The sequence below is a fragment of the Callithrix jacchus genome, chromosome 7 (genome assembly GCF_049354715.1).
Source record: "Callithrix jacchus isolate 240 chromosome 7, calJac240_pri, whole genome shotgun sequence".
Lineage (NCBI taxonomy): Eukaryota > Metazoa > Chordata > Mammalia > Primates > Cebidae > Callithrix > Callithrix jacchus.
In genome coordinates this window covers 67,538,581-67,562,428 of record NC_133508.1, presented here as the reverse complement: position 1 = coordinate 67,562,428, position 23,848 = coordinate 67,538,581, and the positions used below count along the sequence as shown (strand labels likewise).

General features: G+C 55.2%; 1 protein-coding gene across 1 annotated transcript in view; it reads left to right on the top strand.

The window, feature by feature from the left end:
- Positions 1–1,715: 1,715 nt before the first annotated feature.
- Positions 1,716–23,848, top strand: part of SDC3 (syndecan 3) — a 94,173-nt gene continuing 72,040 nt past the window's right edge. Inside the window, exon 1 of the mRNA XM_009000780.4 lies at positions 1,716–2,016. Coding sequence (XP_008999028.2) covers positions 1,879–2,016 — 138 coding nt within the window. The 5' untranslated portion in view covers positions 1,716–1,878. The remainder of the gene's footprint in view (positions 2,017–23,848) is intronic.

Here is a 23,848-nt window from a genome sequence, read left to right as displayed (position 1 = left end):
CTACCACAACAGAAACCAGCTTCCCACCTATTGCACCCCATCGCCCTCTCCCACGGTGCCAGTCAGAATTCCAAAAAAATTGGGAATTGAATTTTCAGAGGCTGGGACCTCAGATTTCCTAGTTGGAAAGTTTCCCTGTCTTCCCTCTCTAGGATTCCTGTCGAAGGGTGGTGAGCTGGCCTTACATACCCTGCAGGGACGTGACTCTCCCTCCCTTACGGGGAGCCCCTTCTAATTCATCTCTACTTTTTGTTGAGTTGACCTTTTTCTTCTGGTCCTCCTCCCAAGGGCCCTGCAGGACAAGTTCCCCCAAACACGGAAAACCCATGGCTGGTCCCCCAGAGTCTCTTCCCCCAGGCCTGCGCCTCCATTCAGCCTGGTTTTGGTTCCCCTTTCCTCGAGGGAATTGTTACAGTTTCAACTCAATTTCATTCCTGTTTCCTCATGGCAGGCCCTAAGCTGGATGCTGGGACACAGGGGGGCCAGAGAGGAGAGTGGGTGAAGGTAGAGACGTCCAGCCAGCTGTTATCAGCAAACAACCTCTTCTCGCTGGCTCTCAGCTTCCCCATCTAAGAAGTGGAGATATTGACAGCACCAACCTGATGGGGTGCCTGAGAATCGAGATAACACATGAAAGTGCTGGGCCCCTGGCATAGGGTCAGGGTTCAAGAAATGTTTGCCTCTCCCCCATCTTCCCCCAAAACACTTGGATGGGGGTGAACCCCAGTAAGTGGGAAACACATCAATGATTAATGCTCAGTCAAAGTTGAATTGAGCATCGATGTCATGCCAAGCCCCGTGCTGGTGTTGGGGACATAGCAGTGAACAAGACAGACACAAACCCCTGCCCCCACTGGGGCTCACGTGCCATTGGAGACTTGGGTAAGTAAGTACAGTGTGGGGTGTGCCGCTGGGGATGAAGGCAAAGAGGGAAAAGGCACCGTGACCGCACAGGGTCGAAAGACCAGCAGCGGTAGAGATTGCCACTCAGAGACATACTTTTTTCATCACCCTGCACAGGAGAGTGTGGTCCCACTCTACCATGGGGGATCTGAGTCTCAGAGAACCGGGGGCCTTGCTGGAGGCACACAGATGGCGAGGAAGCAGCTGGAGCTCAGGTCTGCCGTAGCTTTTCCTCTGCAGATCCCAGTGACAGGGCCCAGAAGTGAACACCCCTATGGTGCCCTGGGGACACTGAGGCCCAGAGAGGGCCGGGCCTGATCTGAGTTCACACAGCCCCTGGGTGTCCTGGAGACGTGAAAGCCCGTGGTCTTGGATGACCTCTGGCCCACTGGGTGGACTGGCTGAGTGTGTGAATGTGGAAATGCTAGTCCAGGAAGAGACACGTGCGTGGAACCCCACGGGGCAGACTGTCAATGAAAGCGCCCCTGCCAGCCCTCCGCTTGGAGCCTGGAGGGAGCCAGGCCCCGGCCCTGGCACCCCACGCGGGACCCTTCCCTTCCCCCCACCACGGCGGCCGCCGAGGTGCGTCCAGCCGGCTCCGCGCCCTCCAGCCCCGGGCTCCGCGAGGCCGCTGCCCACTCGGCGGCTGGGCGGCTCCCTCCCGGCGGAGGCGGGGTCCGGGCCTGGGGCGGGAGGGCGCGGAGCCCGCGGGGGGCGCACTGGTCCGCCCCGCCCCGGCCCCTCCTCCCGCTCCGCCCGCGCTGGGGGCGGCCCGGCGGCGGCGGCGCACGCTTCCTGCGGGCGCGGCCGCTGTGGGCGCGGAGCTGCGAGGCGGAGCCGGGCGGCCGAGCCGGGAGCCCGCGAGCCGAGAGCGCGTCGGTCCAGCCGCCGGGCCGCGCCGCCCGCCGCCGAGCAGCCGCCCCGCGCGCCGCGCCTCGGGAACAAAGGCGCCTGCCCGTCGCCCGCGACGCCGCCATGAAGCCGGGGCCGCCGCACCGTGCCGGGGCCGCACACGGGGCCGGCGCCGGGGCCGGGGCCACGGCCGGGCCCGGGGCCCGCGGGCTGCTCCTGCCACCGCTGCTGCTGCTGCTGCTGGCGGGGCACGCCGCGGGGGTGAGTGACACGCGCCCGGACCCCTGCCACGGCCCCCCGGTCGCCGCCGCCCGCGACCCCCGCCCCGCTCCCTCCCCCCCGGGCTGCCCACCCCAGGCCGCGGTCCCCGCCGCCCCTCGCCCCTCCCCCGAGCGCCCCTCTCCGCTCCCTGACCCCCCCGGAGTTCCCCGCTAGCTGGCATCCGCGAGGACAGGCCGCCCCCGCCGCCGGTCATCTTCGTGGGGCTCATCTCTCCTTCCTTTTGGGACCCCTCCCCAGAGGGAATCCCGGGCGGGAACCCGAGCGCGGGTCCCTCTTCCCCACCCCCCCAGTGGCTCCGGGAAATGCCTCCCCGGGGAAGGAGCGGGGACCCCTGCGCTGGCCTGGGAGGCGCGGGAAGCGCCCGGCGGCGGGCTGGGGGTCGCCGTCCCGGCTGGGTGTGTCTTGGGGTGGGAGCGTGCCTGGCTCCTGCCTCGTGGGTGTGCCCAGACCGCGGCCACTTTTTGGGAATCGGGTCATTTCCCCCTCCGAGGGGAGGGTGTGCATTTGTTTCTTCCCAGGGTCTCGGCAGCCCAGCTGGGAGGGGGAGGTGGAGGTGGAGGGTGACTTGGTGAAGGTGACCTGAGGGGGGAGTGAGGGTGACCCTGTGTGTGGGCGTGTGTGGCCACCTCAGTGAGGGGGTGCGGGGACCTGTGGGGCGTGTGCAGGTGGAAGATGTGTCTGCCACATGGGTGGGTGCCAGCGTGCCCTCCCGTTGGTGGTCGTGAGAGGGTGACCCATTGTGCATGATGTGTGCCTGCGTCCGGCTGGGCCACTGTTGGCCGTGGCCGTGTGTGCCTGCAGTGGGTGAGTGTGTGTGTGCGAGAGACCTCTGTGGTGGGCGTGTGCTTGGACCCGTGGGAGTGTGAGTGTGTGTGAGTGCACACACCAGCATGTGCATGCAGGTGCTTGGGTGACCCTCGGCATGGGACAAGGACCCCTGAGGGGGACCAAGCATGTGCAGGTGGAGGAGAGGGTGTGCATGAGGTGACCCTTGAGTGTCCCTTTGAGTGATCGCAGCAGCCGCTTGGTCCCAGCTCCATCAGGGAGGGCAGAGGAAGGAAGGAGCTCATCCTCCTTTGAGGGACCCAGGTCCCAAGTGAGTTCTTGCTGGGCGTGTGTCCCGATCCTGGCTCAGGTGGGCTGGGGGTTTCTAGGTCCAGCCTCCCTGGTTAGTTCCAGGACCTACGCCGTCCTGCATCCCCCCAGGCCTCTCAAGCAACCCTGGGTGCCCAACTGGCCTCTGCAAGTCCGTTTTCTTCTTCTGGCCTCAGTGGGCCAGTCACTAAGACAGGAGGAGGACAAGCAGGGGCTCCAAGCCTACTTCTTGGATGGACAGGCCCCTCCTCAGCCTTCCCCATCTAGGGGCTGTCAGCTGGAGGGAGGGGAAGTATTGAGTGCCCACATGTGTGAAGTGCCTGCTGGCCAGGATGTCTCATTCCCAGCTCTCCCCCAAGTGGGGTGAGAGGAAGAGGTCTCTGGGAGGGATAGAGACCCAGAGCACCCTAGCAGCTGGGGTTGCCTTCTCAGGCAGATTTCTGAAAGACCATCCTTAAAATCAAAGGCTTGGGAATCGCACAACCCTGGGTTCCAGTCCTGCTACTCCCACCGATTCATGGCATGATTTGGGCAGGTCATCTTACTTCTCTGACCCTTGGTTGTCCCTCTGTGAAGTGGGGCTAATGACACCTTCCTCAGAGGGTGAAGATTCAATGAGGTGACTGACGAGTGTCCTGAGAAGGAACTCCACAGTCACATGGTGTGCTCATGAATGAAAAGGCTCAGGACAGAAGGCTTTAGATCTGGAGGACAGGTGGAGCACGGGGCAGGCCACTTCCCTTGCTGAATAAGGCTAATATAATAATTCATGTGCCACGAGGTGGTAGAAAGACTTAGTGGGAGCATTTAATAACCTCATGCACAGTAGGGCCTCTCAAGGCAGGTGCCCTGAATTGAGAGGTGTGGCTCAGAACCAGTGTTGGGTGGCAGATCAAGCAGACCCCCAGAGTATGGGCTTGGAGGCAGAGATAATGGGCGGGGCCTGGGGAAGGGCAGGAATTGGGGCTCCTGGTGAGGTGATGGGGAGTAGAGTGTCTTCCAGGCCTCACATCTTCCCAGGGGTCAGGCTGTCAAGGAGGGGGCGTCATCTTGCCTGTCCTCATCTGGCTTGGGAGAAAAAGGGTTAATAGGTGGTATCTGGTTGCTGGGTTCGCAGGAGAGGTAGAAGGCAGTGTCTGCAGCAGGAGGGACTGAGGTTAGATCAGAAGACACCCAGCCAGGGAGGCTCTGGGGTGGCCTTGGTAGATGAGCGGTGGCTGGCTCAGGGCAGGGCAGGGCAGGGCAGGGACATGATGACCCTTGGGTTGCCTGTCAGCCTATCGGTGGTGTGTGTGTGTGTGTGTGTGTGTGTGTGTGTCTTCGTGTCTTTTAGTATGGGGATAGCTGGGATAGCAGGCCTCATTCACACTGTAGATGGTGATTGTGGGGTGTGTGTGTGTGTGTGTGTGTGTGTGTGTGTGTCTTCGTGTCTTTTAGTATGGGGATAGCCGGGATACAGGCCTCATTCACACTGCAGATGGTGAATTGTGGGGTGTGTGTGGGTGTCTCCTGGCATCTCCTTTGACGAGTCCCTCTTCTGACAGACCAAGTGACCAGGACTCTGAGGGACATCTGCCTTCAAGGCCATCTCAGCTACTGTACTTAAGTTACCACTCAGAAAGTTTTGGAGGATCCTAGAAATTTTAGCTTTTGAAACATGTTCTTTTAAAAGTCTAGGGCTGGAAGGAATCTTAGATGTTAGTCTTATTAGAATACTCCCAGTGATGGGAGACCACTACTTCGAGGCTGTGTGACGTTGTGAAAGTTAGCTGACCTTTCTGTGCCTTAGTTTCCACCTCTTTAAAATGGAGAGAATGAGAGAATGGAAGGGCTGTGTTTGGAAAGCTTTTCGCCCAGTAGCTGGTACCCACTAAGTACCCAACAGATGTGGATTTCTTGTTCTTTTACAAAGTTGCTGTACTGTGTTTGGGAAGGTGGGAGGTGTGTGTGTGTGGGGGGGGGGTGGAGGGGGTGGGGGGATTAGTAGGGAATCCTTTTGAAGTCCCAGCCCCAGGCCCAGTGGTTCCTGCTCCCTCTCCACCTTGTTTCAGTCATCCCTGCTTTTCATCATGTCCCCTGGGTGACTGTGAGCCTTGGGTTGCCAGGATGAGATTGTCCTCACCAAAAAATGGAAAGTTGGGGGCCCCTGGGCTGTTCTGGGCCAGGCTCTAGGGTGAACCATCTCTCCTTCTAGTATCTGGGGGACAGACACAGGGACACCACAGGTATATGTTGCCTGTTAGCTCCAAGGTAGCACGGCCTCTGGGTATAGACACCTACTATGTGATTTCTGGTAAGGGATTTCTCTCTGTCTGAAAGTCCTTGTCTGTAAAATGGGGACAGTAACTGTGTCAGCCTCACAGGAATGTTGTGATTTGGAAATGAGCTGCTCTAGTAGACCGAGCACACCAGCTACATAGTGAGCTCTTAGGAGATGGAAACTTTCTAGGAGGGAGCATGGTTGGGGTCAGGGAAGGCTTCCTGGAGGAGGAGGGTTTTGAGCTAAGCAATGAAAATGGTCGTCACATGACACTAGCAGGCTATAGCCTGCCCTAACCCTCAGCTTTCTTACCTGTCAACCGGGGGCAAATACTTGGCTTTTAGAACCATTACTTGGTGGTGGTGGTGGGGGGGGGTGACACTATCCTCATGGCATAGTTAGGGCTTGAACCTGAAGCCTCCTGCTCTCTGCGGAGGAGTGAGCACAGTGCATCCAGCTGTGAGTTCGTTGTTGGGGGTTGGTGTGAAGTGAACTGTGCTGGAGAAAAAAAGTGAAAGAAAACAAACGAAAAACAAAAAAATGGCCTTTTGAAACCCAGTGGTTCCTCCCACCTCATAGAATGGGGCATAGAGTCCCTGGAGGGTCCTGGGCAGCAGGAGTGGTGGCAGTGGTGGGGAGAGTGAGCGGGGCTTATCCCAAGCAGGAGAAAGAGGTCACATTTCCGGAGAGGCCTGCCCACCAAGCACTTTACATGTATTGGCTTATTTCATCCTTATGATAGTCTTTTGATGTGGGCATTATTAGAACCCCCATTTTATTTTATTTATTTATTTAGAGACAGAGTCTCACTGTGTTGCCTAGGCTGGAGTGTGGTGGTGTGATCTTGGCTCACTGCAACCTCTGCTTCCTGAGTTCAAACGATTCTCCTGCCTCAGCCTCACAAGTAACTGGGATTACAGGCACTTGACACCAGGCCCGCCTAATTTTTGTATTTTTAGTAGAGATAAGATTTCACCATGTTGCCCAGGCTGGTCTTGAACTCCTGACCTCAGGTGATCCGGCCACCTTGGCTCCCCCAAAGTGCTGGGATTACAGTCATGAGCCTATAGCACCCTGCCAGAACCCCCATTTTACAGATGAGAAAACTGAGGCACAGAGAGACCTCAGTGACTTGCTCAAAGTCACACAGCCAGAAGTGGCAGAACTGGTTTGAGCTAGGGCCTCATGGGCCAGTAGGACTGGACTGTGGTCCTAAATCTACCCCCCTCTTGCTGATCTTAGGCAAGCAACTTCACCTCTCTGGGGCCTCCCTGCCACCGAGACATGTCTGCATTAGCTACTGTTTAGTAAGTGCCTGCCTTTGTGTGTGGGGTCCCTTGTCTTTTCTCACTTAATTCTCCCATAGCCCTGGAGGTTGGTGATGCTGCCTCACCATGTGGGAGGGATTGGCCAGGGCTATTCCTCCTCTACTGCTTCCCAAGGCTCTGTAGTCTGTAAAAGCAGCTACTCTGAGGGCTACTGAGGGTGTGTAGGGGTGGGGAGAGAGCTTTATAAACTGCGAAGGGCTGTCAACAAGATTGTGTGTGCGTGTGTGTGTGTGTATGCATGTGTGTGTGTATATGTTTGTGTGCATGTGTGTGCATAAGCGGGCTTATGTGTGGTCTTGTGGTCAGGGCACAGGAGAGGGGAAACGATTGGAATCTCAGGATGAGAAGGGTCTCAAAAGCCGCCATAAGCCCTGATGTGCACCAGATATCCCCAGTGTTGGGGCTTACTCTGCAGAGGTGACCAGGCCTGCCTTTAATCCCCTCTGACCTGTAGAAAGTGTGAGGAGGCCAGCCTGGTGCAGTGGCTCACGCCTGTAATTCCAGCACTTTGGGAGGCTGAGGTGGGTGGATCAAGAGGTCAGGAGTTCAAGACCAGCCTGGCCAAGATGGTGAAATCCTGCCTCTACTAAAGATACAAAAATTAGCCGGGCATGGTGGTGGGTGCCTGTAATCCCAGCTACTCAGGAAGCTGAAGCAGGGAATTGCTTGAACCTGGGAGGTGGAGGTTGCAGTGAGCCAAGATTGCGCCACTGCACTCCAGCCTGGGTGACAGAGCAAGACTCCGTCTCAAAAAGAAAGAAAGAAAAAAAAGAAAGTGTACGGGGTCCAAACCCGTGTTCCTGCTGCCCTTTCTCAGAGCACTGGTCCCACTGCAGCTAAGATTCTCTCTGGCCTGACAGTAACTGTGGCTTAGAGATGAGGTGTGACTTGCTGGGGTCTCCCAGCTGTCAGTAGTGTCAGTGCTTTCTTGATAGACCTTGAGCTTCCTGGACAGGCTTGTGACTGCCTTGTTTTCTCGCTGAACCCCCAGGGACCACTCTTTGCTTGGCGCAGGCTTGATTGAATGGTTCAAAGGAGTGAATGAATGAGGGAATAAAGGAACAAAGGAAGCCAGGACTGTGAGCTTTGGGGCCCAGGTGGGGGCTTGTGTCCTTTTCCGTGTAGGTGGGTTGGAGACAGTGAGGCTGGCAGAGTCCTGCTGCATACAAGGCGTGTGCCCATGGGCTGGGAGGCGCCAGGGGGCTGCAGTAGGCAGGCCTTCGGTCTGAGGTCTGAGTGCCAAGGCACTGCCACCACCACGTCTGGGCGGGACTGAGGGACTGTGGCTCTGGGCTCCAGCCCAGCTGCTTGGAGCCCTGTGATTTTGTGTCTCAAGGGGCAGGGTGGCCAGAACCAAGAGCTGCCCAGGGCCCAGGCCCTTGCTCCCTCCATCCCCCTGAACCCTTGTTCCAGCAGAGAGCAGGGTCTAGCTTGGACTGCCTGACCTGTCTCACTGGCCCCTCCAGGCCTCTGTGCTCCATAACATCACATCCTGGGAACATCGGGCTGGATCTTGGTAAATATTTGTTGACTGCATCGCACCCCCCCGCCCCACTTGCCTTGGCTCCCAGCCTCCCCAGATTCCAGGAGGCCGGGTAGCCTTCACTTCCGTCCCTCCTCCCACCCCCGCCATGGCCAGAGGGGTAGCCACTCCCCTCCCCGACTGACCAGGCCATCTCAGCACCAAACAGGAAGCCATGATTACAGGGGAGCCTGAGTGGCCACGGCTGAGGGCCTGGTAGCGGGGGTGGCGGGGGCCTGGACAAGTGATCTGGCCCTTTTCTTACCTGGCTGCTGTGGGTGGAGGACAGGAACCGCTTATGCTGGCCTTTTATAGCAGGTGGAGAGGGTTCTACAATCCCTATTGTCCCAGCTGGCCGAGGCCTGCCTTCTCCCCACCCCTGGCCTTGGTGCTATGTCTGTTTTGGGGTGTCCAAGTCTGAGGGGGCAGCTTCAAGTCATAGAAGGAGCAGAGATCCTGGGGCCAACTGGTTCAGGGTTGAAATCCTGGCTTTGTCAGATTCCTGCTGTGTGACCTTGGTGACTTCACCTAACCTCTCTGAACCTTCAGTCTCCTTTTCTTTAGAATGGGACCTCACAGCTGTTTGAGAATTAGTAATGTAAAGTAATACAGTAAACAGCGAAGTACTAAAGGAAACAAGGAGCGGGCTGCTCCTACAGATGTTTTTTTTCTTGCACCTGCCTTGGTTTTTGTTCTTTTCCTGTCCCTCTCTGGGTCTTACTGAACTACTGCTTGGGGATGAGGAGTAGGGTTTTCTTTTGGAGAGAGTGGGAAACTGAGTTTGAATGATCATGGATGACCAGGAGAAACCTGGGGGGTGGGGATATCCTTAGAAGGAGACCACGGGTCAGGACTCCCAACTGGAGCCAGCAGGACTTAAGCTAGATTAGAGGAGGCACTTTCCAGGGTCCGCGGTGCAGGGTTTCTGGGGCGCTGGTTCTCCAGAACTGTTGGGGAGCCTGCAGTCCATCCTGCATGATGACTCTTCAGCCCCTTCCAGTCCTGGAGCTCCAGAAACGCCCTGTTATTTGCAGCTTGAGCCCAGGACATAGTGACTGGGTGCTTTCCATTTTCCTCCCAGCTAGGGAGCACCCGGCTGTGTTCTGTCACATGGCCCTGGCCCAAAGTAGGTGACTGTTGATGTTTACACAGGACCTCAGGGGTGGAGAGTCCTAGAGAGATGGCCAGCCCCACAGCCTGACATCCCACAGCTGCTGCTCCATGGATTGGGCCTTGCCCATGGATTGGGGCTGGGTCTCCAGCCTTAGATGGTCTCACTGAGCCTCCCCACCTCTCTTGGGGGGAGGGCTGGTGGCATTCCCCTTATTTAGAGGAAGGCTCAGAGATGTTAAGCCACCTGCCAAAGCACACACAGCTGGTGGAACCTGGTGTTCATTTGCCCCTTCTCCTACCCTGGAGCCCCATCTGATCTTGTCTTCACAACCCCTGCAGAGCCAGGGTTTTCTGGGGTGGGAGTGGCACTGGAGACAACACCGACTTGGGCTTTCATCCTGCTTCTGGATGGGCCTTGGGCTTCTAGGCTGCCGTCTGGTGTTGCTGCACCCTGGAGTTAGTGTTGGCCCAGACACCCCTAGAGATTCCTGTACCCCCTGCACTGCCGGCTGGGACCCCCACCCCCCCACCCATCCTGCCCTCCCCCATCCCTGCCTGCCAGCCCAGACTTTAATGAGGGTAATTTAGAATCAATCACCAGCGGGATCTGGGAAATCTAATTGCAGCGAACTGATTGCCAATTCGATTGCGGGCACCAGGGGGCTGCGGGCAGCTCATTAGACCTGTTCCCCTCCCTGGGCTGGGTTTGAGGGGGCTCCATAGGGGATGCAGGGCCTGAGTAGGCAAGGCTCCCGGAGAGCTGGGGGGAGGTGGACTTGTTTTGGGAGCAGGGGAAGGGCATTGTTACCGGACAGAAGTCATACACTGTTCCCTGTCCAGGCCCACAGATGGGGTATAGTCTTTACCTTCTGTCATCCACCCTTTGCTCACTGCCCCCTCCTCAAGGCTGGGCTTCCATTATGGGGGTGTCTGCAGCTGCTTCTTACCTGGTTCTTGCCCTCAAGATGCTCCCTGTGTTAGGGAGATGGACACGAGCACAGATGATGACGAGGACGATGATGACAAAGATAACGGCTGGTACTTACTGGCTGCATGCCAGGTGTTAGGTGTGGTTCTAAGTACTATCTCAGTGGATCCTCACCATGGTCTGTGAAGCAGGCGCTGTGACTCCCTTTTACAGATGGGGACACAGAGGCCCCCAGAGGTTGAGCAGTGTGTCCACGGTGAGGCAGTTAGCAAGACTCTGAGCCTGGAGCCTGGGTGCTTACAGAGATGCCCATTCAGGGGCATCAGGCAGGCCGGGGTGTACATGCAGACGTGTGGGTTCCTGCATGGGTGCCAGGCTTGATAGACTGTGTTGCTCACTCAGCAGACATTTACTAAGCACCTGCTGTATAGGAAGCCCTGTGCCGGGCGCTGTCAGTGTTCAGTTGTGTCACGTGTGTCCTGTGTCTTGTCTGGCCGTGCCTTGCTTCAGGCAGCTTTATTGGTGGCAGGTGCTTGTGCCAGTGTGAGATCTCAAGGAGGGAATTGAAGAGAAGCAGGGAGGAAACCCTCCCCCTCCTCTCTGACAGGCTGAGCCTCAGCTCTGCCATGAGAAGTGGGTGGATATGGCTAAGTGACTCTCCATTCAGCCTTAGTCTCCTCTTCTGTCAAATGGAGCCAGTGATCCCTGACCTGCTGGGTGATGGTGAGGAGTGGTGCTGGGAGCTGGAGCTGGTTAAAAGGAACCTGCTGCTGGGTGACGACCTTTAATTATTATACATTCCCCAAAGTGGTTATGTCTCAGAGGTGAATCTGCCACTAGCTTGTCAAGTGGTAGTGGGCAGCGTTTTCCCTCTCTGCGCCTCTACTTCCACATCTGTTAAATGGGAAGAATGAGTGGGGTGACTCAGGGGCCCTTGTAGTCTTCAGATTTGAGGAACTGTCAGAAAGCTGAGGCCAGAGAGGGCAGGACCTGACCTAGGTTGGCCTGGTGGGGAAGGGCAGGCAGGATGGCTGCCTGGGTGGGGAGGGGAGGCCTGCTCCCTTCACGTGGCTTATCTGTGGTCCCTCTTGGGCCAGGGTAGGGGGTGTCTCTTTCTTTACCCATCACGCTGAGCACCGCCTCCCTCCCTGACACCTGTGGTGTGATCATCAGTTCCAGGCTAGCTGGGGGCTGGGCAGGGAGTCCAGTACCTTGATCCTTATCCCCTCTGTGCGTCTGACCTGCCAGCTACTTTGGCCACTGTTTGCTGATGGCCCCTCTGTGTCTGGTCTCTGCTGAGCACTAGGGACCCCCAGGAGGCTTAGCTTGGTCCCTGACCTCAGGAAGCTCTCAGTTCAGTGAGGGAGTAGGTCAGGGAATGAGAAGTTGATTTAGACCCTGAAGACTAGGAAGGCTCCATGGAGGAGGTGTGAGATCTCAAGGAGGGAATTGAAGAGAAGCAGGGAGGGAGGAGCATGTATCAGGCCATGGCAGATGGCAGCACACTGATAAGGGGACTAGGATGGGCAAAGGCTCAGAAGTGGGGAAAGTTGCAGTATATCAGAGAGCTAAAGTGCTGGTAAATGCAGCACTTCCCAACCTGGGGAGGGAGGGCCACATGTGGAGAGGGGAACACACCTCCCTTGGTGGCCAGGGGTCACTGCTCTAGGGGGCTGCCCTTTCTAATGAGAGTTTCATGCATTTAACAGAAAGTCACTGGGTGTCTCTTGGGTGTCTGACCCTGTGCCTCTGTTCTGGGGCTGAGCATTTGAACCCCACAGGTCCTCCACACGGAAGATCTTACTGGCTCACAAGGTGGGCTTTGAGTCCAAACCAAGGCATTTGGGTACCATCCTGCAGATAGAGGGTGCTGGGCTGTAAAATAGGGCCTACCCTGCTGTCCTGAGGAGGTAGCATGAGATGCCAGAGCTTGGAGGTGACAGTATTGAGTTCTGCCCCTTGAATGCCTGCCATACACAAAACACTCTCCCAGATGTCTCATCTAGAAGCACTCAATCCTTAGCCTCATGAGGGAGATACCATTGTAATCTTCATTTTACAAAAGAGGAAATCAAGGTACAGGGAGGTTAAATAACTTGTCCCAGGTCACAGAGCTAGTAAGTGGCGCAGTTGGGATTTGAACCCAAGCAGCCTGGCCTTCCACACCAGAGTCCCATCTAGTGCATAAGCACTGCTTCATGCTGCCATGTGCACTGTAGACTGGAAAGTGTGGTACCCCTCCAGGATGAACTTAGGGCCAATCCGGCCTTGCTAGGTACCTGAACTAATGTGGCTATTGTCGGGCAGGCCCTTGCCCAGGACTTCGGGCTCCTGGCTTCCACATGGGTCTGTTCTCTGCCACATGTTTTCTATCCATATGGGGCTATGGGCAGAGGCTAACCCAGGCTGGGGAAAGGTCGGACAGCTGGAGAGAATTTCAGCTGGAAGGACCCTTGAAAATACTCTTGTCCAAATTGTTCATTGTTCACTGAACACTGAGGCCAAAGCACTGATCTTGAGTCATCATGATCTCTTCTGCAACTCAGCTTTCTTATATTACATTTGGGGAAGTTGAGGCCCAGATGTACAACAATTTCCCCAAAGTAACACAGCAAGTTGGTGGCTAAGCTGGGGCGAAGAACTCTGTCTCCTGACTCCTGGACAGGGCACTATCTCCTGTACTATGTTTCTTTTCTTTTTTCTTTTTTGTTTTTTTTGAGACAGTCTCACTCTGTTGCCCAAGCTGCAGTGCTGTGGCATGATCTCGGTTCACTGCAACCTCTATCTCCTGGGTTCAAGCTATTCTCCTGCCTCAGCCTCCCAAGTAGCTGGGATCACAGGCCTGCACCACCACGCCTGGCTAATTTTTGTATTTTTAGTAGAGACGGGGTTTCACCATATTGGTCAGACTGGTCTCCAACTCCTGACCTCATGATCTCCCCGCCTCGGCCTCCCAAAGTGCTAGGATTACAGGCATGAGCCATTGTGCCTGGCCCCATGTTTCTTTACTTGTCTCTGCTCTGTCCAGAATGAAGGCTCAGCTCCTCTCACACTCCTCTTCTGGGAAATCTTTCTTGACTACCCCAGCTGCCTTTATTTCCAGTATTTCCTATGCCAAATAAATTCCTGTCAGTGCCTTCAATGCACTTCTTCAGCCTCATTCCTTTGCCTTCCCACCCTTCTGTTTTTTTGTTTGTTTGTTTTTGTTTTTGACATGGAGTCTTACTCTGTCACCCAGGCTGGAGTGCAGTGGCAGGATCTTGGTTCACTGTAATCTCCACCTCCCAGGTTCAAGTGATTCTCCTGGCTCAGCGTCCTAAGTAGCTGGGAACTACAGGTCCATGCCACCATGCCTGGCTAATCTTTTTGGAGTTTTAATATAGATGGAGTTTTACTATGTTGGCCAGGCTGGTCTTAAACTCTTGGCCTCAAATGATCCACCCACCTCAGCCTCCCAAAGTGCTGGGATTACAGGGGTAAGCCATTGTGCCCAGCCTGTACATCCCATACTTCTACCAGCGAAGACATCCTGAGCACAGAGCATACCATTCATTATACCATTGTCTTTTTTCTTCATGCCTACCCATGTGCTGTTTCCTCTTTAGGGACTGTTCCTTTATTCTTCAGTGAACTCCTACTTATCTGCTAAAACCCAGCACAGATGTCCTCTTCTCTGAGAATCCATTAATGACCCCTCCTACCCACCCCCAAGTGCAATGAGCCACTCCTCAGCCTCCTCTCTCCTGCCTCCCTCCTCTAGCTTACCAGGTGCATCTTCTACTTGTTAGGACCCTTTGCCAAGCCCAGTTCTGTTATTTCACATAACAATGTCTGGTTCCCCATAGGGTTACATTGTTACCACCTTGGAGCTCTCACTTGGATACATTGTTGCAGCTGCTAATTCCCCATTACATCATCTCCCTGCCTAACCCTCACATATGGTACTTTGTTACATTTCCCCAAATTCTGACATTGCCGCTTTGTTTCTTTTTTCTGCTTTCACACCTCCTCAATCTGTTTCATTTCAATTTCTCCCCTGTTGTCACACCTTGTCCTTTCTCCCCAGACCATGTGACCCCCCCCAAACTGGAAGAAGAGGAAAGTGGAGCCTGGCAGCAGGGAGTGGTGGGCACGAGGGGATGCAGGTTTTCCAGCCCCAGTGAGCTGTGTAAGTGCAGGCAGGGAAGGGTGCACAGGAATCTGTTGGGCTCTGTCTTTCTGGAGGGTAGATGGACTGTGGGCTTGGAGGCTCAGGTGTGGTTTTGAGGAGACTTTCCCCTCTTCAACTTCCCTCCTCTCTAGCTCCTCCTCCGTCTCCTCAGCCCCTCTCCCTCCTTCCCTGCTCCCACCCTCCTCTTCTTACTAGCTTCCTCCCCCTGCTCTGCTTCCTTAGAGGCCCTTGTCTTGCACCCTGAGTGGCTGGAACCTCCCATCTCCCTGGCTGTGACTCACCAGGGCCAGGATCTGAGGGTTCCCCTGGGGGACAGGGATCTTGAGGGCTGAGAGGGTAATTAGGGCCAGGGCTAGAGAGATTCTTGATTCTTCTTTAGTCCCTTGCCCTCCTGGCCCCAGAACTCACAATTCCCTGCATCTGTCCCTCCAGGAGCTTTGGGGGCAAAAAGCCAGGAATCGGCCTTAGCCTTGCTGTTCAGATGAGGAGACTGAACCCAAAGATGAAGTGTGGCTGTTCAGGGTCACTCAGCAGTGAGAGGAGGAACAGCTCCTGGGGTCCTGGCTGCCACATGGCCTCTGGGAGCTGAGCCCTAGCTGGATCCTATTCTCATTTGAACTGGGGAGCTGGGGCGCTTGTAGGGACATAATCTCAGATGCAGAAGGGGCTCAGCTCTATCTTGAGGGATGGGCTGCAGGGCTGCAGGTGAGGCCAGGGAATCCTTTTTCCACGTGGAGCCAAGGCTGTGTTTCTGTTTAGGAATTGGGCTTGGGTTAGGGGTTTGCATGTGCTTGCAACATGTGTGATGGTGTGTTGCTGTGTGTCTGTGCTGACGCATGGGGCCCTGGTGTCTGTGTAGGAAAAGGTGGGGAAAGGTGTTTGTAGCCTCTGCCAGGGGGATCAGGAGTCCCCCAGCTGCTGTTCCTCCCTCTGTGTCAGCTGCAGGGGCTTTCCCGAAATGCTGTGGATTAAGGAAGTTGGGATACACCCTCTCTACCTTGGGAGGCTCAGATGCATGCTTACAGATGAAGAAATGCAGACCTGTGCACATGCCCTTATCCTGTGCACACATGTAGAGACAGAGACGGGCACACAGGCTCTGCCATGTGCACAGGTACCACTCAGAGATACAGCCCTCCATGCTCACATGAACACACTCAGACCCACACAGGCATCTAAGCCGCTCCAGACAGCCCTAGGTGTACACACTCGGATGTACCTAGATATAGATACACACCCAGAAACACCCCTGAATGTGCTTGGATATGCAGTGCATGCCTGTGTACACACACACACACACACACACACACACACTCACACACTCTGCTGGGGCTCCGAGCTACCAGAATGTGTTTGTCCTTAATCCCAACTCTTAATCCCAGGGTCTAGGAGCCCAGGCCACAGGGGAAGCTGATCATCTGGCCTCATTAGAGGTGATTAAGGCAAGAGGAAAGAGAGAGAGAGAGAGAGAGAGAGAGAGAGAGAGAGAGAGTGAGAGTGAGTGTGTGTGTGTGTGTGTGTGTGTGTGTGTGTGTGTAGAGGGCCCTGGAGCTTTGTTTTCTGCCTGACCTCCGGGGACACTTCTCCACTCCCCCACGCCCCCCATCAAAAAACCAACCTTGGATTCCTTCAGAGATTGTTATGTGTAATTTACAAAACTCTGGATGCAGGCAGGCTAGGGAGTGGCAGGAGAGGGAATGTGGCTGTGTCCCTGAGGAAAGTGACAGCAGGGGTCAGAGAGGCCAGGAGAGGCGGGTCCCTTTATTTCACCCCCTGGTTGGGGAAACCCTGATCAGAGAGTCTTTGGGGCTGAGGTCTTGTGGGGATTCTCATTTCTGGGGGGATCCTGTTTCTCTGGTTATAGCATGTCTGACTCAGTGAGAACATGTTGCCCAATCAAGAGATGCCAAAGTTGGGGCCCTGAGCAGGGAGGAGGGGTGGTCGCCTGGGGCAAGGGTGGGATGGGGACACCTCCATGAGGAGGAGACACCTGAGCTGGGCATTGAGGGTGCTGGCTCCTGGGGCATTTGGAAATGCATGGGGACACTTTTGGTTTTCACAGTAGTGGGAGTGCAGCTGACACTGGCCAGGTGGGGGTCGGGCTGCTAAATGGCTTCAGTGTCCTGAACAGTCCCACTGGTAGAAAATCGTCCTGCCCAGATAGCAGTAGTGCTGTTTTTCACAAATGTTCGGTCATGGGACATGGTTGGGGGAGTTCGGGGGCAGCTCCTGGTGGGGGGAGAGGGTGTGGACCATGGCACAGAGGTGAGATGGTCTTTGTCATGCTGTGGGAGGGAGGAACGTTCCACATTCCCCAGGGCACTGTGGAGGTGCACAGAGATTGTGCCCAACCTGTGCCTTCCCCACCTTCAGCACCTCCCTCTCTTTGCCTTTCCACATTTAGAGGGATATGTGTCCTGTGTTGTCTTTAAGGGGACGGCCAAGATAAATGGTGGAAAGAAGGCGTTCGGGCATCAGCCCAGCTTGGCTCTTGGGCTGGCCTTGCCCTGGTGGAGCTCCCTCCAGGGGAGGGGGCCACACTGGGCTTTGGATCCTGCCTGGGGAAGCTCAGCGAGGTATTCCTGGTGGAGAGGGTGGGTCTACTGAGACCTCAAAGAGTTTGAGTTAGGGAAGCTACATTCAGGTGGCACATGAGGAGTGGAGGGCAGGCCTCATCCCTGGGCTGCAGAGATGGGGACAGGGCACTCAGGGTCCTTGGACCCTGTTTGGACTCTGAGCTCAGTGGGGAGAGGAGGAGCCTGTGGCTGTGTGGAGGAGGGGCTGGCAGGACACCTGGGGTATAGGGGACCTGCAGGAGGATGTCAGGGGAGGGGGCATGAACACTGTGGTTTTCTTTGGCTCCCTGCACCCCATTGCTGGGACTGAGGGGCAACGGGTCCTTGTAGAGTTCTTGGCTTCCCCACTCAGGATATCTGTGGTCCCTGCCTGGCAATCTAAGGCACTGGGAAGGTGTCTCCCTTCTTAATGGCTGAGTCTGGAAGGGGGAAGCCAAGGTAGTGAGGCTCAAGGCAGGGCCTAAGGGGTTTCAGGCTTCATACCTGAGTTCAGCCAGGCAAGCGGGGTGGGGATGCTAGAGAGAGGGCTTACTGAGGACTTTCTAGACAAGGGCCTGGTAGGTCCAGTCCAGGCCTAGTCCAGGACAGACAGGCCTCTGCCAGGGAGTAGAGTGGAAACCAGCCCCGGGCTTGGCAGCTGCCAGATGTGCTGGGTGGGGGCTGGTGCCTGGGAGCCAGGTAAAGGTGGGGCCAGGGAGAAGGGCCTCAGGGTTGCCCTAGACAGCCATGGGGACAGAGGGCAGGTGGACTTGAGTTTAAATTCAGGCGTGTTTTACCACTGGGGCTCTGACAGGCTCTGTCCCTTCCCTGATGGGGACATGTCCTCATGCAGCCACATGGTCAGAGGGTGGGGTGGGGGCATCTGGAACTGCCGAGGGCTGCAGCTGGAACACTGAGGTCAAGGGATGGAGACAGCAGCCAGCCTGGGTCTGGAGTTGCCTCCCTTCCCTGGAGTCTCTAAAGACTCTGGGCTGAGCCTGTCCTCCTCCACTGGCCCCATCTCACAAAGTGGCTTTTGAATAGCATAGAAGAGGCAGTTGCTGAGCTGGGCCTCTCCCACTTGTGGTCTTCGGAGTAAACATTTGCCTGTCCGGGGGTGGGGGCTGTGGTGACTTCACCTGGGGCTTGGTAAGAAGATGCTCAAATGGGAGAGGAGGTAAGCAGGGCCAACACAAGCATGCTGTCAGGAAGAGGAACACTGGGCTTCTCTGGAGGACCTAAACTTGATCCAGGCTCTGCTGTGTGACCCTGGCCAAGTTTCTCGTCCTCTCTGAGCCTTAGTCTCATATTCATTATTATTTTTGAAATGACAGCTTTATTGATATATAACTCACATACAGCTTGCCCATCTAAAGTGTTTAATTCAGTGGTTTTTAGTATGTTTACATAGTTGTAAAACCATCACCAGTTTTAGAACATGTTTATTACCCCAGAAAGAAACTCTGTACCCATCAACAGTCACTCCCTATTTCTCCCTGACCCCTGCAGGCATAGGCAATCACTCACCTATCTTCTGTCTCTGGATTTGCCTGTGCCAGACATTTCATATAAATGGAATAATATAATATATAGGCTTTTGTGATCAGCTTCTTTCACTTAACATAATGGTTTCAAGGTTTATCCACATTGTATTATCAATATTAGTTTATTTATTTATTTTTGAGACTGAGTTTTGCTCTCGTTGCCCAGGCTGTAGTGCAGTGGCACGATCTTGGCTCACTGCAACCTCAGCCTCCTGGGTTCAAGTGATTCTCCTGCCTCAGCCTCCCAAATAGCATGTGCCACCATGCCCGGCTGATTTTGTATTTTTAGTAGAGATGGGATTTCACCATGTTGCCAATGATGGTCTTGAACTCCTGACCTCAGGTGATCCACCCACCTTGGCCTCCCAAAGTGCTAGGATTACAGGTGTGAGCCTCAGCATTAGTTTTTTTTTTTTTTTTTTTAAATAATATTCCATTGTATGGACATACCACATTTTATTCATTCATCAGCTAATGGATATTTGGGTGGTTTCAACCTTTTGCTTGTTATGAATAATGCTAGGTGTGTGGACATATATTTTCATTTTTCTTGAATATACCCCAGAAGTAGAATTACTGAGTCATATGGAAACTCCATTTAACATTTTGAGAGACTGCCAGCCTCTTTCCTAAAGCGGCTGTGCTGTTTTACATTCCCACCCATGGTGTGTGAGAGTTCCGATTTCCCCACGTCCTCGCCAACGCTTGTGATTATCTGACTTTTTGATCACATTCATTCTTGCATCCATTCATCCCTCAAGTATTTATAGAACATCTATATTCAACAAGGCAGAAGGCCTGCTGCAGAGCTGGGAAAGGAGTTTATCCCTTGAAGAGTTGTTTAGAAGATTCCATGGCATAATATCTAGAACAACCCCACCGCCCCGCCCAGGCCCAGCACATGGTAGGTGCTTAGAGATGGGAGACAGTGAAGGAGAGGAGCTGGGGTGGCCAGGAATCATGGAGCTCCCTGGGAATGGAGGAAGAGGATAGAATCTGTGTGTGCTGACCACTTACTGTGTGTGGGAACTGGTGTCCAGTGCCCGTGACCTCGGGCCATATCATTGTTCCATTTGCAGGTGGCAGAACTGAGGCTCAGGCCAAGCAGCTTGTCCCGGGTCACTAGGCTGAGAAGTAGTCAGTCTACTGACTCCTGTTTGCTGGGTTCTTTATAACTATGGGCGGAGAGCCTTGCTTGGATCATCTTATTTAATTCTCCCAGCCCCTGAGGTCCGGGCAATTATTATGCCCATTTAGTAGGTGAAGAAACTGAGGCTCAGAGAGGTAGACTTCCTTGTCCAGAGTTGTGTAGCTGCTGAAGTTCAGTCCTGGGATTTGGAGCCATGTAGCCTAGCTTCAGAGTCCCTGCTGTATCTCCCAGGCCTCTCGAGGTGAGGGTGAGGGCTTGGATGTGTCTACTCCCTCTCTCCCTCCCTCCCTCCCTTTCCCAACCCACTGTGTTCCACAGAGCCTCATCTTGGGTCAGAGACAGTCCTAGGGACAAGTGTGGCCCTAGGCTGGCTTTTGAGGGCTCTGCCAGCCCTTCTTCCAGGAGTTTTGTCTGATGCGTTGCCCTGTGCCTCAGTTTCCCATCTGGGTGATGGTGGTGGTGACTCTAAGGCTGCTGTGGCTCAGACCATCTGAGTCTGGCTTGTTCTGTCCTTTGAAGAGGAGCAACTGAGAAGCCAGTGGGGCTGCTCCAGGCTGGGGGTGGGGAGTGGCATCTCCACTGTGTGTGAGTTTGGGCTGGTTATAAATAACCCAGCAAACAGGAGGGTGTGGGGAACCACAGTCCGCCTCCTCAGGAGGAGAGGCCTGGACACACATGCACACTTACAGACAGCGCCGCTTCAGTAACGTGTGTGTGTGTGCGTGTGCGCCCGGGGTGTATGCTCGGCATGTGTGTGGGGAGGGTTTTGGGGAGCCATCAGAGCTGTGCAGGCTCCTGAGACAGCTGGAAGGGCTGGGCTCACTAGGGCGCTGATTCCAGCAGGGTCTCTTCAGCTCCCTGGAGGAGGCTGGGGTCAGCCCAGCAGAGCTTGAGGGCTGGTGAGGTCCCTAGAGCCCCGTCACCTGGCTCCAAGTGGTTCCAAGGTCAGGCTGAGGATCCTTCTGCTCTTAGGGGCCTTCCATGTGCTCCACCAGCCTCTTCCCACTGCCACATCCCACCCGGCCTGCTCTCCCCTTCCCACTGCCATGTCCCACCCTGCCTGCTCTCCCCTTCCCGGGGCCACATCCCATCCTGCCTGCTGTCCCCTTCCCACTGCCACATCCCACCTGGCCTGCTCTTGCCTTCCCAGGGCCGCGTCCCACCCTGCCTGCTCTCCCCTTCCCAGGGCTACATCCCACCCTGCCTGCTCACCCCTTTACTTCTCCAGTCCTGAACCCCATCCTGACTCTCCACCTGACCTAACTGACCTCTAGCAAGTCTCCTGGGCCTTCTGCATGTGTGGTGTAAGGAGGCCCATTTCACCTGGCTCCTGAGAAGGTAGAGTCCAGTCAGTGAGGAGCCTGGTGCTTAGTGTGTGCTTGGTGAAGGCTGCTTTCCTCCAGGCCCTGGCCTGGTTGAGAAATGGCCAGAATGTAGGCTCTACTGGGAGCCCACTGATCTGCATATTTGCATATAATTTACATAAACATTTTATGACAAAATATGCTGGGATTAGTGTCAGTTTCTCTTCCCTCCTCCCAGCTCATTTGGAGTCCTCCTGACTGGATTTTAGAGGGACCAGAGAGGACTCTTGTCCACCCCCTGGTTTTACACACGGAGACTGAGGCCAGAGAAGAGCAGGTCCTGGCTTAGGATTCCATAGTGATTAGGAGCAGGAGGTAGGTGATGCGGACCTCTGGGAGGGGTTCAACCCACAGGGTTCACTGAACGAAGATTGGTGGAGGCTGGCTGCAGTTCCAGAAGCAGTCTGAGCCCTGGGGTTAGAGAAATGACCACACAGAGCCAGGCATTGCCGCCAGGAGCAATTGGAGAGGGAGGCAGACACATTCCTGAGAAGCCCCGAAACAAATCAACTGGCCCATTTCAGGCAGTGGTGAGTGATTGAGGACCAGCCCTGGTTTTGCAGACTGGCTGGGCATGTGGGGAGGTCATTTGGGCAGATTTGGTGGTCAGGGAGGTGAGCTTTGGGTGGGGACACAGTGTCATGTCTCACTGCCTACTAACTGCTTATTCAGCACTAGGCACATGACAGCTGGTATCTCCCTGTGTTGGGGTCATTATTCCCATTTCATAGGAGGACAGAGTGAGGCCCAGCGAGGTGAAGGGCTGTGACTAGGTAACTGGTTTGGGAGTGGGAAGCCAGGGCAGGAACACCTGACTCCACACTGGGTTGTTCTTTGGAGACTCATGGGCCCTAGGAGTGGGCAGCCAGTCCTGTTTGCTGGCAGGGACAGTCATGGAGTCTGGAGACGGACTCCTGGAGGCACCTGCTGGTGAGTCATGGGGGGGAGGGCGGTGCCTACCTGAGCTGGTCCACCTGTCATGTGAGCGTGTCTTGTCCTCCATTTCTACTAACTCCCAGGCTTTCAGGGTGTTTTCTGTGCAGGGAGCTGTGTGTGAGGTGGTGCTGCTCTCTGACATTTGCCCTGCTTTTGAGAACCTTCTGGCAGGGGCAACTGATTAGGGCTAGGAGCAGGTGTGCTCTACAATCCAAAGAGCATGGTCTTCAGGGTTCAGCTAATCTTGGATTCAAATCCTGGCCCGTTGCTGTGTGGCTTTGGGCTACTTGCTTCACCTCTCTGAATTTTGATATACCCATCTGTGAAATGGGAATGACAATCTCTTTCTGGTATAGTGTTTGAGGAGAGAAATGAGGCAACGTGCTTATAAGGAGCCTGGTACTTCGTGAGGGCTCCCTCCGTGGGGACTGTGATCATTTTTGTAAGGGGTAGAATGGCTTAGACTTCTCCAGAAAAGCGCTCAGCGGAAGGAGTCTTGAATCACAAACGGGGGTTCCCTGCATACATTCTCAGGGGTTCAGGAGTTCACGGAATGCAGGATTTAGACTCAGCAAGGCCAGAATTTAAATCCTATGTGACTCCACTGGTGGCTTAACAGCCTCAGTCTCCTCATCTATAAATGGGCACAACAGTATCTGCTTCCCAGGGCAGCCAAGTGGGTTCACTGAGATCTGGTGGGAGGGGCCATTGGAGTGATGGGAGCGTGGCCAGAGGGCCTTCTCCCTTAGTGAATGACAACATAGTGGAGGCACTGAGTCCTCAAGAAAGGACTTTCTAATTTCTTCCAGGGAGGTGGTTGGCATGCGTATGTGACATTCAAGCAGGCCCCACAAAGGAAGCATTGTGTGAGCTGTGCCAGCTTCTTGAGGACATACCCAGTGCCTAGGAGAGTGCTTGGCACACAGTAGGTGCTCAATCACCATCAGTTGTACAGATTAACCAGCCGAGTAGGTGCTGGCCAGGCAGATGGTGGGGCAAGGTACTGCAGGAAGCAGGCAGGCCTGAAGGAGCCCATTCCCGGAGCCATAAATGGTTTTGTGTGGGAGGAGCCTGGGGGTGGGCAGCTGGGAGCGGGTATGGGGGGTGGCTGCTGGGTCTGGAAACGGGGCCTCAGTGGGTGGTCCTGCTCTCAGGCACGAGCTTGGGGACAGGCATCAATGAGCAGTGTGAGTCAGGGTGGCCGAGAGTGATGCGAGAGGCAGGTGGCTGGGATTGATGGGGTGGTGATGGAGGCGTCCCGGCCCTGGGCTGAGGAGGGGGCCTGGCTTTCCCAGGCTTGCCTTGTCAGCTTCTGTCCAGGCACGGGGGACAGAGTGGGCTGCTGTAGAGCAGCCAGCCTGCACCTCACAGAGACTGGCCAGGCTGGCTGAGCCAAGAACGGGGCTGATGGGAGGAGGCAGGCGGGTGGGTGTCTGGGCACCACAGGCCAAGGTGGCCGCCAGACAGGCTGATGCCAGGGGAGGGAGCCAGGTCCTCTGGGCCCTGCCAGCTCCCTCAGAGCCTTTTGTGTTCATTTCCTTTCCACCCCACTTCCAGTTTCCTTGCAAGGTTCCTCACCAACATTCTCAATGGGGTCTCTGCAGAACCAGGGGACCCAGGAGTTTCACAGACCAGAGAACACCATGGATGGAGACTCAGGGAGAACGTGCCCTCGCTAACAAGAAAAGTGCGATGGGATTATCCTAGAAATGCAGGCAATTCTGAAAGGTCCCGAGAAGAAACTAAAGCTGCCTGTAATCCCACCACCGAGAGAGAGCCTTAGGGAACCTTTAGTTATAATGCAGCATTTAGAAATTCACTTTGGTAGTGAGTTCATTAAAACAG